The 15,864-nt window shown below is 40.7% G+C and overlaps 2 protein-coding genes across 2 annotated transcripts; both read right to left on the bottom strand.

Annotated features, from left to right (window-relative positions):
- Nucleotides 1–8,293: 8,293 nt before the first annotated feature.
- Nucleotides 8,294–9,847, bottom strand: snx10b (sorting nexin 10b). Its single transcript, XM_079562095.1, has 5 exons — nucleotides 9,718–9,847; nucleotides 9,546–9,646; nucleotides 9,368–9,469; nucleotides 8,703–8,912; nucleotides 8,294–8,507 (listed from the first exon to the last, which is right to left on the bottom strand). The coding sequence occupies exons 1-5, from the start codon at nucleotides 9,808–9,810 to the stop codon at nucleotides 8,408–8,410; spliced, it is 606 nt and encodes a 201-aa protein (XP_079418221.1). The 5' UTR covers nucleotides 9,811–9,847; the 3' UTR covers nucleotides 8,294–8,407.
- A 2,344-nt stretch (nucleotides 9,848–12,191) lies between these two features.
- On the bottom strand, nucleotides 12,192–15,577 carry cbx3b (chromobox homolog 3b). Its single transcript, XM_079561812.1, has 5 exons — nucleotides 15,438–15,577; nucleotides 14,644–14,783; nucleotides 14,430–14,583; nucleotides 13,765–13,919; nucleotides 12,192–12,397 (listed from the first exon to the last, which is right to left on the bottom strand). Exons 2-5 carry the CDS (start codon nucleotides 14,781–14,783, stop codon nucleotides 12,277–12,279), a joined length of 570 nt encoding a protein of 189 aa, XP_079417938.1. The 5' UTR covers nucleotides 15,438–15,577; the 3' UTR covers nucleotides 12,192–12,276.
- Between the last annotated feature and the right edge of the window lie 287 nt (nucleotides 15,578–15,864).

The following is a 15,864-nucleotide window of genomic DNA, read 5'->3' as shown; positions in this document are numbered from 1 at the left end:
CATTTTTCAAATGCAAGTCACTCTTAATTGAGGTCAGTCTCCGCTCACATAACTCACAGCGGCTGACAAATTAAGCTTTCCTCACTTGGCTTGGTGACATTGCCGAGATGTGGCCGATTTAAAGTTAAAGCTAACAGAGATCCTGACACGGTGCACCGCAAATTCATATTTAAGATGTGACGCCGAGCAGCTTTCAATTTGTTCAGTGGTTTTTCAATATGTAATTTGTATTAGTATGAGCTGCAGACTAGGGTTAGCGACAGGACAGTAAATATAGGTTCAGACAGGGCATTTACAACGTGCCACACCCACCACTCCCATGCTGCGATGTTGCCGTGGATACACTACTGCCTTATTATGCAGGACAATGTTTGTGATTGTGTAGCATTCATCTTACCAAAATGTAACTGTAATGACAGGTCCAACAATGTTCCCTGATGACAAACACACATGGAATTATGTTTTATTACATTCATACATGTTTGAGTAATCTACTCATTTCACCTCTGAAATTGCCTCTACCTGCTGTTTTTCTCAGCAGCTTCTTTTTTCTGTGTCAGCTCCAGGATTTGTGAGAGCTCAGAAATCAGAGCTTCATTACCTTTAACAACTAAGCCTAGATCTTAAAAAATGTTTTTAAAAGCTCGAATAAAGAAACAGACACCTATTTGTCAGGCATAGCGTTATGGCCTCCTGCCAATACTGTAGCCCAAAGTGTTATAAACATTACACGTCTGTTGGATTGGAACACATGGCAGCCGCTGCTCTCCGCACACATCACCTGTTGCCTGTAACTCACTTTTCCTTTCATGGACTACACGCCCACGGACACTGACTGAGGTGCAAACTAACACCTCAGTTGAAATAATGCTCTTGTCATCACAATTTTCCCCCAAGCTTAACATGCACAAATTCTCCAACTGTCCTATTTTTCTCCTAACAGCGAGACTTTAAAGACAAAATGGTCACCCTTCTACACACCCCCACACACCACAGGTGCATGATGTAGTGAACAGATAATCCGTCACCCAAATCACCCGTCAGTAGTCATTATCATGTTTCTGCTTACGTATTTCAACATGCATGTTTGTTAGTCGACTTTCAGCCCTGCCTAAGCCTCTCATACTCTCACTTTGATTGAGCCATTCCCACTGCAGATCCAGCTTGTCATCTCTGTTGCTCACTATTCGCTCCGCCGCTCCACACGCCGCTCCTCTTGCGCTGTCCTGCACTGGCTGTCATGTTCACCAGAGCTATGTGCTGACATGCCACTCGGGATAAATCAGGCTTATCAAAGTGACAGGTGTTTGTCCACCTGCTATAAACATCTCCCACACCTTCCCTTGGCACAGGCCCTCTCTCAGATTATTTACAAGTGTTCGGCCTCCATACTTCGACTCTGTTTACTCTCCAGCACTGGCTCTAATATCAGCTCAATTGCTTGATTTATTCATCTAGTTAGTGGTGTAAATAATGATCACAAGATTGTATATTTGTCAAAGAGTCTATGAGCCTGACCAGTGCTTTAACAACCTCAGCTGCCATTGCCATGCTAACCTTTCTATTCCTCTTTCTCTTTGGCCCCTCATAATGTTGTAGATTCCAGTTATGCTGACCCTAAATGCTACATGGAGGCCTTCTCAATGTCAGCTCTTTTTATAGCATCTTATTTCTGTAAAATAAGCCCTGGCGGAGGAAGTAAAAGTATGTGGCTTGAATTACCAAGACTTGCAAAGCTGTGAATATGGACAGCAGCTTGCTGCCATCGCTGCCATTTAGTGTCAGCTTTGATATGTCCAAGCAGAGGTCTTGTCAAGCTAATCTGAGCTTATTTAATGGCCAGTGAACAGGCGGAGGGCTCATCAATACAGACTGAACGGTCACACGGTCAACAGAATAACATGACCAAATCATCGCTGCAATAATGTCTTAATAAGTCCAGTGCAGCTATGTCATCTACCCAGGAAGAGTTTGTAGTTATAATTTCTCATGTGTTATTGCTTTCTGAGTTGGCAGAGATTGAGTTGTTTTCAAACCCTCATAAAATATTTATTTCAAATGAGTTGGCAGACATGCCCCATAATGAGAACTGGAGGCAAACTATAAAATCAAAATCAATTCACTAATACTTTAATAATCCCTGTATGGATTTGTTCTCTGCATTTGACCCATCGTCATTGCTGCTGCTGGGGCAGCCTGTAAGCAGCAGTGGGTGCCCGGGGACCCATGCCAGGCTAATGGTGAGAAACACTTGACTGGAGGATTAACCTATTGTACATGTTTTTAGTAGTCGGGGAAACCGGAGTACCCGGAAAGAAACCTACGCAGACACAGGGAGAACATCCACACAGAAAGGCCCCGTCCAGGGACCCTCTAGCTGTAAAGCACGAGTGCTAACTGCTGTGCCACCGGGCGGCTGCAGTTATCATTACAGTGTATCAACTGGACACCACGTCAGTGTTCACGTGTGTACATTTTGCCAGAGCCTTTACAACCACACTTACTGACATGGGCTGCCATAAATGATAATGATATGAATTTAAGGTATTCATTACAGAAACAGTAGGTGGAATCTTTTGAGTAATTTGTAGCTCTATCCAGATTTTGAAGATGGATGGCATCTACAGAAGACAATGAAAGCAGACCACGGGATCTACTGCAGACTAAGGAGAATTTAGGCTCATCATAAAAGATTTCTTCTCGCCCCTTATTTCACTTAGACATTTTTATGTTTTTTTTATTTTCTACCTCATTGCGTCTGTGAGCTTCCAGCTGATTTACACACGCTGGCAGCCAAGCACACAGGCCTCAGGAGACGCTGCCCTCTACCCCTCTCCATTTCCTCATGGTCCCTTGGCTGGGCCGTCTTCTCTCCGCCACCTCTGGGTGTCTCTGGGTGTCTCTGCACCCATCTACCTCTGACCACAGCACCCCCTTTGTTCCCATTCCTCATCTCTAACAAGACATTACTCTGAGTGTTCACACATGATCTGGTAACACTCTCAGGGGTTGCTCTCTTGTGCTAAAGCATGAATCCACACAATACATTTGAGAATTTTATGTTACAATTTCAGATGGAGGGCAGGGGCCTATAAAACTTTATAGAGCAGAGGTTCTCAAACTGTGGTACGTGTACCACTGGTGGTACTTCGGCTTCTTCAGATGAAATAGGGTCATTTTAGACTTCATTTTAAATAGAAATCTTTTCATTTATGCTCTAGTGATTCATTTAGCTTTAATTGTATTCATGAGTTATGTATTTTTGCCCCATTAGCCTCCACGAAGTCTTCCTGAGGCCAATAGAACTGTTTAAAACATATATGCAATTGATCAAATCATCATATTAACACATTAATTATATCAACACATATAACAGTCACAAATGCAGCCTTAAAGTACAGGATTAATTAGTTTTCAGTTAAGTATACTTCTTCACCGTAATATACAACTGACCGAAAAGGTATAGGCTGAAGTTTATGCTTATATTGCCTTCTCTATAATAAATTCCTTCACACCTGTTTTACATTTTTTGTTAGTTCATCTGTCTGTTGAACATTTGCTTTGCGCTTAGGTCCAGTTTTTATTATTTCAGATGAAAATCTAAATAAAACCCCTCATACAATTAAATTAACAACTGCATCACCTGAGCTGACCTGACGTGTGGCATATTGGTGACAAGATTCACTGAAAACCAATCCAGCCACAAATGATTTGAAATCAAATAGCGCATGAACAGAGAATGCTCATTTTCAAAATGTCCTTCACCTTCACTGGTATGAAAAGAGTAACGGAGGACTGACAGCTCTATTCTGGGTGATTTGTAATTTTTTCAGATGTTTCTGTACGGCACTGGACCGAATACTCCTGGACTGGACAACCTTTGTCATGACAGAAGGTGCAGGGGTCAATTTGATCAGCCCTAGAGCTGACTATCCAAGTTTAGTTTGAGCTAGCTGCTCTACCTGGGATGTGTCAATAAATAAATGAGGTTACAAAACTTAAGTTTAAGTCAAAACAAATAGCAATAAATGAATGTTACTCAAACTTCACCATCATTTCATTTGGCTTCTCTTGTCATCCTGGTTCCATGCAGTGACATAATCTGCATACACTATTTCATGTATTATGATTGATTGATTCATTATAATTCACAAACCCCACACATATTAAACAGCATCGTTTTTATCAGGGATTGGGTCCACAAACCAAGCATTTGACTATTGTGCCTTAAAGTGGTATTATGCTAAACTGACATTTAACCATGTTACAATGTTGTTCTCTAATAAAAAAAACATGGCCAGAGCTGTGTTTCAACCCACTTCTTGCTAAACTTAATCCTCTCATCGTAAAGTGAAAACACTTAAAGCTTCACTATAGCCACTCGCACGGAGCAGTGCATGTGTTTTTTCTCAATTGAAACAGCTGCGCAGCAAAGGGAAGCAAGGGCTTATTTGTACATCGCATGAATGAAACAACATTTTGTTTCTGCTTTTTTAGATCAATATTGCAGTTTCAAAGTGCCAGATGGTGATAAAGACATCTTTGACATATTTTGAAATACAGGATAAACATAATACCCTCCAATCAACTGAAACTGTAGGATTTTTTAAATTATTTTTTTGTCTCACTATGAAGACATTGAACTTTGTGTCAGTTTTATTTGATGTGGATAGATATTTTCATAAACTTTGTTCAAACAATTTGATTGTTTAGAGGCAAATTCTACCATAGAATTCTGCATGTTCTTCTACTCCAAGATAAAGGCTGTTTGTTAGTCCTTTAATAAAACAGGTCTCAATTTGCCACTACTTCTGAACATTAGAAGTCTGTGATTCTCCTCTGGTTTCCTTCCCTCCGGCTGCATGTTCTAGCTGCTCTGAGATGAGCACATTTATGATTCCTCGAGATGGGGAAGCTGTTTCTTGCTTTGGTACAATGATCATGCCTGTTCGGCGATAATTGCTACACCCATTCGCCAAGAGGTGACAGCTTGCAGGTATCTCCAAGCAGAACCACGAAAGGAGAAGCTACCGAGGGCTGCTGAATTTGGTGAATGATTGATGGCTCTGGACGCATCTCATTTCCATGTCCTGTTAAAAAAGAAAAATGCTACAGCCTTGACTGGATGGCTTGAAAAGTGTTTCCTCCGTGCACTTTGACAGGTTGCAAAGTGGTGAAAGACCAGGCGCACAAGGACAGATGCGGCTCTTGGAATCCCGTTCTGGCTCATGGGTTGAGGAATTTTTGTGGCGTCTGTAAATCACTGCCACAGAATGAAAGAGACCTTGAAAACCTGAAGATCTAAGGCCTGTGTCATGAGTATTTCAATTATCACTGGGTTTTCACTTTTCATTGGCCTGTGAACACTTAAAGGGCCCATATTATGAACTCACTTTTTTTTTTCTAGCTTTCACCCATGTTTTATTGTCATTTCTTCCTTTATACTAATGCATGTTTGAGACAGTCAGCTCAAAACACATTCCCCTATATGCGGGCAGGAATTGTTTTTAGCTTGATTTAACCTGCATCTGTTCCCTCTGTGTCCGAAATTAGAGCTGATTAATTTTCCCATGTACTTTATTTTAACTTTGAAACCATAAAGTATCAAATAAGCGAGTGTTCAAATCGAGGACCTCCTTCATGACAACATGTGGTGTGTTTTTACATAATGTTATTAATATGTTCAGTATCAAAGATGCTGTGACAAAAATTTAATATCTAAAGTACCACTAGATGCTCTTAATGGATTCAGCATAATGAGCCACTGAAGCAAGCTGTGATTTATTTATTAAATGTAGTGCTATTCGATGCAAATCAGTGATATGTCCAGACTGTGAATAGAAGAGAACACTTTGGTGGGATTACATGAAAAAAGGAAAAGTAACATTTTAGAGTGACACGTTGAACCCATGATGACGATACAGACAGAAGGTGCAGCCTATGTCTGAGCGTAAAGAGGAAGAGGAGCAATTATTTTAATATTTACCATTGAAATAATAGCAAATACACGGCAACAATTAGTATCTCAAAATCTGTCCGTGGGGTAAGATTTTTTTGCACTTAAATTAAGATATAAGATCTCATCGCGCTCAAAATTAGATTTTTAAAAATGGAGGAATTCTTGTTCATTTAACCTCTTATCCCCCACCTGAACCGAGCACATTTTCTCCAGTTTGGCTTTACTCAAATCTAAAAGCTTCAAACAAAAAAATTAGCGACAAAAGGAGGATAAAAAATCGAAAACAAAACAAAAGCGCAACTAAAAAGTAACACGAGTGTCAAAAAACTACAAAAAGCAACAAAAACATGACAAAAAAACCCAACAAAAAAGCAACAAAAAAGCCAATGAAAAAGCAAAAAAAAAATCACAAAATGCCAAAAGGTGACAAAAACTTGACGAAAAAGCAATGAAGAAAATCAATGAAAAAGCTAGAAAAACGTCACAAAAATGCAATGCTCTGATCAGTTTTATAGGTCTTAGCTTTCAAATGAGACGTTACACTGTTGTTTTCCAGTCAAGAAGTTTTTACATTTGGGTAAAGCTGAAAATGCAGTCAGTTAAAAGGTTAAGTGAAAAGAAAGGGAACCATGAATAGACTCCTTGATATTAGTTACTGAAATCAAGGCCAAAGTGACTGTGACTATTGAACCGTGAAATGTGAAATCCCAGATATGAACTAAGGTTTTGTTTCAGGCATCTTACAAAAGGGAAACTTTCAATGCCTCTGTTCTTTGCATGTGTAAAGTCAAAGTTTCGTTCCTGCTAAGTTCAAAATGGTCTGTGAAATGAATCCATGATTAGGGTCACCATTCCTTCAACACTGACAAACGATGGATTCAAAAGTGTCGATGTTGTCACGGCAGCGGAGCTTGTCAGCCGAGGTTAGGGCGACTCAAGGTTAACCACCACTGGACCACAGACACAGGCTGTTAAAACATGTCAGTATTTGGTGGGCAAAAGCTAAATGATACATCAAGGCCTGAAAAAGCAAAGCAATCCATTTTAAAGTGTGGCAAAACATGCAGGAGCCCAGGCACTTTCGGAAGGCCTGAAGAAAAGTGAGAGTGAAGTCAGGCAAAGCAGCGGATGTTATATATCATGAACATCGCAGACTAAATGCTAAAGAGACTTTCATCTCTGGAGGCATTAACAGCTGTATAAAATATGGTTGTCTTCAAAAGCAAACATGTGCAGCAGTGCCAGTGCATACATGTGTGAAGGAGAGAGTCATTTGCCTCAGACAGTTAAGCGCCAACAAAGAACTCTGATTCATTTGCATACTTAGATGTGCTTAAAAGCCCATATACACCCACTCATCCATTTCTCTGGGCTCTCCCTTCTGTCCAGAGTGCTCTGAGCGAGTCTGAGGTGACGTCACCTGTCTGTTCTGTGCTATTGTCTGCACCGTGTGAATCTGTAATGAGGATCTCGGGCACTCCACGGCAGGAATAATCTCATTAACTGCACGGATATGTCAGGTGGCTGTCACTATGTTTAGTGGCCATTACCTTTGCATAAGCGTGCTGCTGCTCACTGTGGGAGCACCAGTATTCTGCATACCCACAGAACAATGGACAAAATCTTGAAGAAGTCCACAGCCGGAGACAGTTTGAAAAGGTGTGCTGTCAGTGCAGCCGGCATTTAGCACAGAGGGGAGCAGTGTAGCCTGTCTACCTGCATGACCCCTATGACAGGAGCGGGTCCATAGAGGATCCCACAGGACGTCCCAGCACACAACTGACAGAGGGTGTCTGCAGAGAGCCTATTATGTCACCCTGCTAAGCACTGCAGCAGCCAGTGGATGACAAGCTCCGAACATTCACCCGGATAGAAAAATCACAGAGAACGACATGAACCATCACATACAGTCATCCTTTAGTATCTTGTGAGTTTGCCTTCCATGTAGGTCTTTATTCTATTTGTTTATATGCAAGCAATATACATGAACGAATAGACAAAGGATGCAACAACACTGCCATCTTTAGGCAACACAGCGCTACAACGCTGCTGCTACTGAACAGGTTTCTTTACCCTTTGTTTATCAGCTTAAAAAGGAACATATTATAAAAATGACATCACTTCAGCAACTGATTAGTATACAAAATGTGTTGGTGCAGACACTGGAAAATAGACTGCATACAATTAACACTGATGCCACAATAAAATAAAAGCTTCAAAGCAAATGTTTATAATACATTTTAATTGAGACACTGAATAAACTAACAAATGGTACAAAGAATTAGAAAATCAATCACAGTCATTATACATCAATTATACGTCAATATATCATTATACAATTACTTGTGCATTAACACTGAAGAAGCTGGACAGGATTTGGTCAAAAGTGCAGAAATGAGTAACAGCCCTAATTCTCAGTTTATTTGGGGAGTCTTCATGCAGTTTGACTTAGTTCACAGTATCCTCTTTCTCCAGACCAGGATATTGAAGTAATACTGTTGAGCGGGACGTATTTAGCAGCAATGGTTCACTCTCCACACTCTCCGAGCTGGAGGATTAGACAAAGACAGTTCTAACACAGATAATGCAGGTGAAGACAATGTACTTTTTTAAGTAGTTTTGTGACATCCTGTTTTTTGTTTTTGTACTTGAGTAATATTTTGAAAGTGGCAACATTTTATTTGTGTGAAATGTGAGTAAATGTCCTTATTTGGTCACATTCTATAGTGTTTGTAGTTGTTACCTGTCTGAATCACAGTCACAGGATGAGCTCATGTCTTTGTGCAGGTCTTCGTTGGAGTGGAAGCGTCTGAGGCCACAGCCCTGCACGGCCTGAGCCACAGAGTACCGGGTCCTCCCTGCAGCGCAGGCCTCCATTTTGGCCACACTCAGCTGGGACTGGAGAAAGAGATGCAGGCAGCTGTCCGACAGTATTAACGGGCTCTGAAGGATCCTGCAAATCAGACACAACAACCAAAAGGAATCAGTTATGATAAGTTTCTTACATTTAGTATCAGTATTTCTCAGAGAAATTTCTGCCTTCCCTATTTTCATTTATACTTGATAATGTCTTTTCTATTTACTTTAATATCAACCCGTTTTCATGGTCTCACAGAAGCCCAACTTCAATACTAAATTGGAAATCAGACAGCTTTGGAAAAAATAGGACACCTTAAAAAGGTCTTTCAGAATTCAGTTTTCATCTCTAAATGTTTGGGTTATGAGATAAAGGTTTTTCTTTGCTTTCATTCACTGGTTTTCTCAGTGTCTGTGCACTAATGGACCATCATATCGACCCTGCTTCTGACATCTATTTGAGAAGAAAAATGCAGGAGAAAACATTTTTCTCAGCGACGCGTTGGGCAAAACAAGTCAAAGTGCAGCATTGATTCTTGAGCTCATACTCACAGCTCCAAAAACCTCTGTAGCCCCTTCATTCGCTCAGTGATCTGTCGTGCATTGTTTAGGCTGAAGAATGGATTCTTTGGAGGCAACGCTGGAAGATTTATCCTGCAAAACATATATTTAATTTTAGTGAAATATTCAAAACAAAGGTGAAAGCTTTATAAAAAGTAACATGACTCACATGAGCAGAGAATTTGCCTCCAGCTTTTGCCTAAGCCATACAAACTCGCTGTATCTCCGCCTGACACTGGAGATCTTCTTTGTAAAGCAGACACTGTCAGTCTGAGAGAAGGGAAACGTTTAATGTATAAACACAGAACATAACACAAGGATTTGTAATGTTGAATACTCACATGGAGAGAGATTTCATAGTCGATGTAGGCATGCCAAAAGTCATTTTTCTGTATTCGTGGGTCGCGCACCCAGACACTGATTGTTTGCTGCATGGAGAAGACAGACACACAGACACAAACTATTATTCCACAAAAATGTCAAAAAGGAAGCTTTAGTGGGTGGAAAGAGGAAGCGCTTCAGCTAGGCAGGCAAAAAATCAGGAACAGAAACTCCCACTAAAAATCCATTCTTACAAGTTTTACACAGTTTAGTGACGCAGTGGTTCTAAACATTATAATAAGCCACTAATAAAAAATGTCCAAATGGTCTCACTTGTTTAGTGGTAGAGTCTTCTGTCATATTCCAAAAATGTCAGATTATGGTGATGGCAGCAGTTCATTTTTTATGTTTTTATGCTTTATGTCCAGGAACAAAGGTTTCAGAATCACACGTCTGGCGCTCCTCCCCTCACAGGCTGCAGTGAAAAACTTCCAACTCATAAACAACAAACATGGCACGTGAGCTTGAGCCAACTAGTTCCCATTAACATCTACCATGACATTTACGGTTGTTTAAATTATGTTAAAACCAGCAATAAGTGTCAGCTTAGCAATATATTACAACAAACCGGGGCTGCACGATATGACAAAAACTTGGGATATTAGAGAACTGTCTTGAATACTACAATAACAAACCTGCAATATTTTACTAGAGATTTTCAGCATAGAACATACAATTGTAATGAGCTGAAAAATGTAAAAATGAATAAATAGGAAAAATGCATAGTAAATTTTTTTTAAATGACTAGATCAGAACCAAAATGAGACTACAATGGTAAAACATAAATTAACAAAAACATGACCAAAATGTAATCGTTTGGCTCCTAATGGCTTCTAATGGCTTCTTGCGATATGTTTAGTCTATCATTAGGATCCCCATTAGCTGTGCTTTACAGCCAGCTAGTCTTCCTGGGGTCCTTGTTAAAAGCATACATGTACAAAATATTGCCAATATGACAGATAACAGACATATAAATACAATACAAGTACAATGCAAACTTGACATCATTCTGCATCCTCAAAGATAATCAACACCAATGAACTTCTTCAGTTGTTCTTTAAAAACAGATTTGTGGTCGATTTGAACCAGGTTTAGTGGCAAGACGTTCCATCCCTTCATAGACAAAAGTGCTTTTGAGATATTTGCTTTGGGAATTAAAAACCGCCCTTCACACATGTATGTCTAGTGGTATAGCCATGTGACTCTCTTTTCTTATTGACTACATAAAAACATAGGATTATTGAGTTTTAATATTTTCCAATTAGAGAATAACAGTGAAGCTAAGGCTTGATCTTTCACTTTCAGCCAGCCCAGATCGGAGTGCATAGTTTTTACACTGGTTCTATCGGAGCAGTTCAGCGCCATACGGGCAGCTTTTTTCTGCATCAGTTGCAGTCTTTCTAGATCTTTACTTTTAGTGTTGGCCCATAAAATCTCACAACAGTCCGGTTGAGAAATGATTAAAGTTCTTGCAACAAGCCATATGCACTGGCAGAAATTGACGGCATCTTCTTACTGCTGCTAAAAAAAATTACTTTCCCCTAACAATCATTTGGAGGTACATTGAGCGATCCAACAATAAACCAAATTGTATTAAAAAAATAAACACAAAGCAGTAGATGCACAAAGGATTTTATTCACAAACATTCACAGATCGTTGGTCAACAGTAGTAGGTTACAGTGAAATCAGTAGCAGGTTTAATTCCTGGTGAAATCCGAGGTGAGGGTCCCATAACATGACGGGAGAGGCTAAAACAGGTATTCACGTTTACCTGAAGCTACAGGAAGACAATGCCCTGTAAATCCAACAGGCGTTCGGTAAAGTGCTTTAATTTACAATCCGTTAACCTTCATGTGACTCATCAAATTTATGTTTAATGCCGAAGGGGCATCCACACAGCCAATTATCTTTTACAATCTTGCCGTTAATTGTACAATATTTGGTAAATAGCTGCAGATTGAAAGTAGGGATTTTCTGCTGAGTAACGCTTTTAAAAATTACACATTAACCACAAAGGTCACACGGTAACATTGACTGAGAGACAGTAAAAACTAAGGTTGTTAATGGGCACAAGTTTAAACAACAGTGAAAAGATTACAGTGACTGGAGGCACAGCAGTTTGATCAGTCGGACTACTCACTACACAACAAACACAACAACTCCTCACTGCAGCATTCTCCCCACTAAACACTACTCGAGGGTAAATGCTTCTGAACAAAACAACACAGACCACAGTGATTGTGTCTCAAAAAGTAACGACACAAACCCTAAGCTGCTACAGGTTAATCTGCCGCGAATACGCCACTCTACGCAAAGGTTAGTTTTGGTCTCCATCACAGTCCCTTCAAAGGTACAAAACGACCTCTAGCACCATGGGATACATAGCACCATCTACTTTATTTAATATCTATGACCCGGGAGAGTCTCTCACGCGCCTATGATCTCAGCTGAAGGGGGGGTGGGGGGGTCGTCTGATGAAGGGGAAACTAAGATTTGGGTTTGCCCCACAATGGCCGCTTTACTGTTCGTCCTCGCTGCTGTGCCACGTCAACTTCTGCTCGTAGAAGTCGATGACCACCTGGGGGCAGCGGACGCTCACCTCGCGCGCTGGGAGCAGGGCCACATCCTCAGAGTTTTTCCTGCAGAAAAAAAGGATAGAAACTCTTACTACTACAGTTATAATGACTAATACCTTGTACTGTTAGTCAACTTTACAAAAAATAATCTTCTCAAAGCACTACACTGACTCACTCCATACTTGGTGGTAAATTACAGATGTATACCCACAGCTGCCCTGCTAGAAGAGAGGCCGCTAATCTGCATAATCGGCAAATTCAGCCGCCATCATTAAAGGCACACTGCATAACATTTTGCCCTATACTGTACAAAACATGCTCCTAATGACCAGCTCAACACAGAAAATGCTATTTCTGCAGTGGGTGATCAAAGAATGGTCTGGATGAGGGGATGAGGACCTAAGCTGAATCTCAAATTCTAGTTCCCTTAATCAACATCTCCATGGCAACGAGCTGGAGACGTACCCACTCCCTGTAAATTTACCGTCATGTCTTAGGAGAGCTGAGCCGCTCACTGCAGAGGCTCATGTTTGTTTGTACTTTTATGAGATTGAAAAAAACTTTCAATGATGAAAATGTCCTAAACCAACCACACACTCACACACCTTATTTACACAGGAACAAGGGTGTGAGGTGTATTACTATTATTTTAACTGCTCGAAGAATATTAAAAACCTAAATTTAGGATTTTTATCCTCTTAACCCCACCTGAACCGAGCACATTTTCTCCAGTTTGGCTTTACCTAAATCTAAAAGCTTCTTGAGAAAAAAGTGTCAAAATAGCAACAAAAATGAGACGATAACAAGGATGAAAATGCAAGTAAAGGGCGTAAAAAACATGACGAAAAAGTGAACAAATATGTTACGAAAATGCAACAAAAAACCCGGAAAAGAGCAACTGAAAAGTGATTTTAAAAAAAGTGACAAAAAGCCATGAATATAGGCAAAAATGTGACTACAACCCAACAAAAAAGCGATGGGGAAATCTTTTTAAAAACTGAAGACAACACAAGGAAAAAGATGCATTTAGATGAGTTTTGTAGGTCTTCGCTTTCAAATGAGGCTGGTCTATAAGCTGTGACCTTATGGATTTGAATTGGAGAAAATGCACTCGTTTTAAGGGATTTAAGGATATCAAGGGTTTGCACAATAATGTATTACAGACTTAAGATAACATTATTCATTCATGGTGGATATGCTATTAGTGTTACTATATTGTATCCTCCTTTGTTCTTTTGTCTGTTTTCCTATTGTGTATTAATTTAGCAAGAAAACCCATAGTCTAGTAAGTGACGTGTTATTTGAATTGCATTTTAATCAGGTCCAATGAGGCGCATGGACACGAGTAAAGTAACACTAAAGGTCATGGCTCCTCGATATAACATCAGCAGTTATTTATGCTCACAGAAATAAGGAAGCTGTGTAGTTACCATTTGACTAAAAACATGAGTTCTCCTCTTCGGTCTGTAGAGCCGATGATGCATTCGGGCTCCTGATACAAGACGAGGGGAGACTTTGTGTCTGACAGCTCAGCATCCGGCTGGAGGACACTGCTGTCAGTCTGCAGCGGCGACTGTAGAGCGTCCTGCAACAGTGGCAAGGACGAAAGGACACACATTTCAGAACAGCAATTCAGCAGACAGATGCCACCGCTTGGCCAGATCACAATAGGATTTTGATTTCTGACAACAGAAAATGGTCTGTCTTAATGTAATGGAGGGCTTGTTTTAACAGTTTGTTCTTTCAGCCAGCTCCAGCCTCAACAAATTAGCACAAAGGCTGACTTGCCACACCATACTCCGTTTTATTATTGTTTAGTTGTCTGCTGTGTATCTTTTGGTGACTGTTTATTATGTTATTACATATTTTCTTTCATGGTGCAGAATGGCAACTGTGTTTATGGCAGCCTGTGGGGGGAGATTCCCTTTTTGGGGACAATAAAGATCTAGCTAAGTGCCACCAACATTTAAGATTCAAATAACATGTCGGCTTGTAAAACGGGAAATACTCGACATTTGAAGTAATTTACAATGAATTATGGGGAGTTTCATAATAAACCACACATGGATTTTCCAACTTCATGAAATGTAGTTACAATTTCCGTCTCTTGCTCCATCATTTCTTCTTTGGGCATGATTTCACACTGCTCCGCTTCTATGTCCTCACACATATGGGCGTTTTTGATGTTGAAATCTTCAATAAGTTCAGCGCAGTCCAGGTTGTCCTCAGGCTCCCACGTGTTGTCCGCACTGTGAGAGCAAATACATAGTTAGTTTTGTATTAATGTGTTTCTTCCAACACTGACTTACTCTGTGAAGCCTTTCCACTTCAGAAAGTACTCTACTCTTCCGTTGGAGATCCGGCGGCGTATTATTTTCTCTACGGCAAACTCCTGGACAACAGACGAGTCCTCAGTCTTCCTCTGTTTGGCAGTCTGCTTTTTTCGCATCTGAAAAAGGTAAACATAATAATAAAAATAATAATTGGCAACACTTTATTTTACACTACCGTTGATACATTGCATCTGCCAAATTGAGTGCACTTGTACCTAAGGGTTACATACATGCTGGATATTTTGTATTTGTAGTTTGGAGGTACATAAAGCAATAAAACGTAAGACCCTAACTAACCCCTACATTACACACACGTCTTATTACATGATATACCTCCAAACTACAAATCCATCGTGTATGTAACCCTTAAAAGTTATCACACATTGTTACATTGCACATTGTACTCAATTAAGTTAAGGTAAAATGCATCAAAACTATTCCAAAAGCAGAAAACTAATTTGTGGCGGCAATATCATCGGACATGTGTTTTATCTCGTTGCAATAAATCTATTTAGTATCAACATTGTCTTTCAGGTCCCGTGGTATTGTCAACACGAAGACTGTTGTCCTTCAGTACAGTGACTTCGCTCCACCTGCTGTTCCTCAAAACGCACGAAACTGCACCGGTATCAAACGCAACACGTTATATAGACATCCCCATACGTGAATATAGCGCGTACTTGCCCAAGGAATGGGCACAGAGAGGTAGCAAAAACGCGGATGGATGACTGCTGGCTGACTGAACACGCCACAACAACACAAGCACGTACGCTTTTTATTCTCGGTGGACAGCGGCTGCTCGGCTCGTCTCGATCTGTTCTTTTTTGTGGAAGCTGCCGGTCGCAGGAAAACTACACACAAACAATGCGCCCGTGTCCGTCTGCTGCTTTGGCGAGAGAGACCGCGCTACTGCGTTGTGTTTACATGAGCCAGACAACTTTTCATGAATGAGTTAAAATTAAAGATGGCCGTGTTGGATGCTCGGAGGAAGTGGTTGCCAAGGGAAAAGGTCATGCCAGGAAAACCGAGCAGAGACGACGCGGGGACGAGTCAAGGCGCCGGGGCGACCAATGGGCGCGCAGTCCGCGTGGCTGTCCTGTGAAGTGGTCTGGAGCTGCTCTGCCACCCATGGGCGTCAGGTGGACATGACAGGGACTAGGGAGCTCTGGCTATTAAAATGACATTGTAGGTAGACTT

The sequence above is a fragment of the Gobius niger genome, assembly GCF_951799975.1.
Source record: "Gobius niger genome assembly, chromosome: 8".
Taxonomy (NCBI): domain Eukaryota; kingdom Metazoa; phylum Chordata; class Actinopteri; order Gobiiformes; family Gobiidae; genus Gobius; species Gobius niger.
Note: the sequence above shows the minus strand (reverse complement) of the source record. Positions and strands in the feature narration are given on the sequence as shown.

Bases quoted from the DNA above. Each gene is read 5' to 3' on its own strand.
- snx10b (XM_079562095.1), bottom strand. From the start codon at position 9,810: ATGCAGCAAACAATCAGTGTCTGGGTGCGCGACCCACGAATACAGAAA. The intron at 9,470-9,545 runs GTGAGTCATGTT...TATGTTTTGCAG, and splicing joins GAGGCAAATTCTCTGCTCAT to GATAAATCTTCCAGCGTTGC. The intron at 8,508-8,702 runs GTAACAACTACA...CTAATCCTCCAG, and splicing joins TGTGACTGTGATTCAGACAG to CTCGGAGAGTGTGGAGAGTG.
- cbx3b (XM_079561812.1), bottom strand. From the start codon at position 14,783: ATGCGAAAAAAGCAGACTGCCAAACAGAGGAAGACTGAGGACTCGTCT. The intron at 13,920-14,429 runs GTAACTACATTT...CCACTGTTGCAG, and splicing joins TGGAGCAAGAGACGGAAATT to GACGCTCTACAGTCGCCGCT. The intron at 12,398-13,764 runs GTAACTACACAG...TTTTTTCTGCAG, and splicing joins CTCATGTTTTTAGTCAAATG to GAAAAACTCTGAGGATGTGG.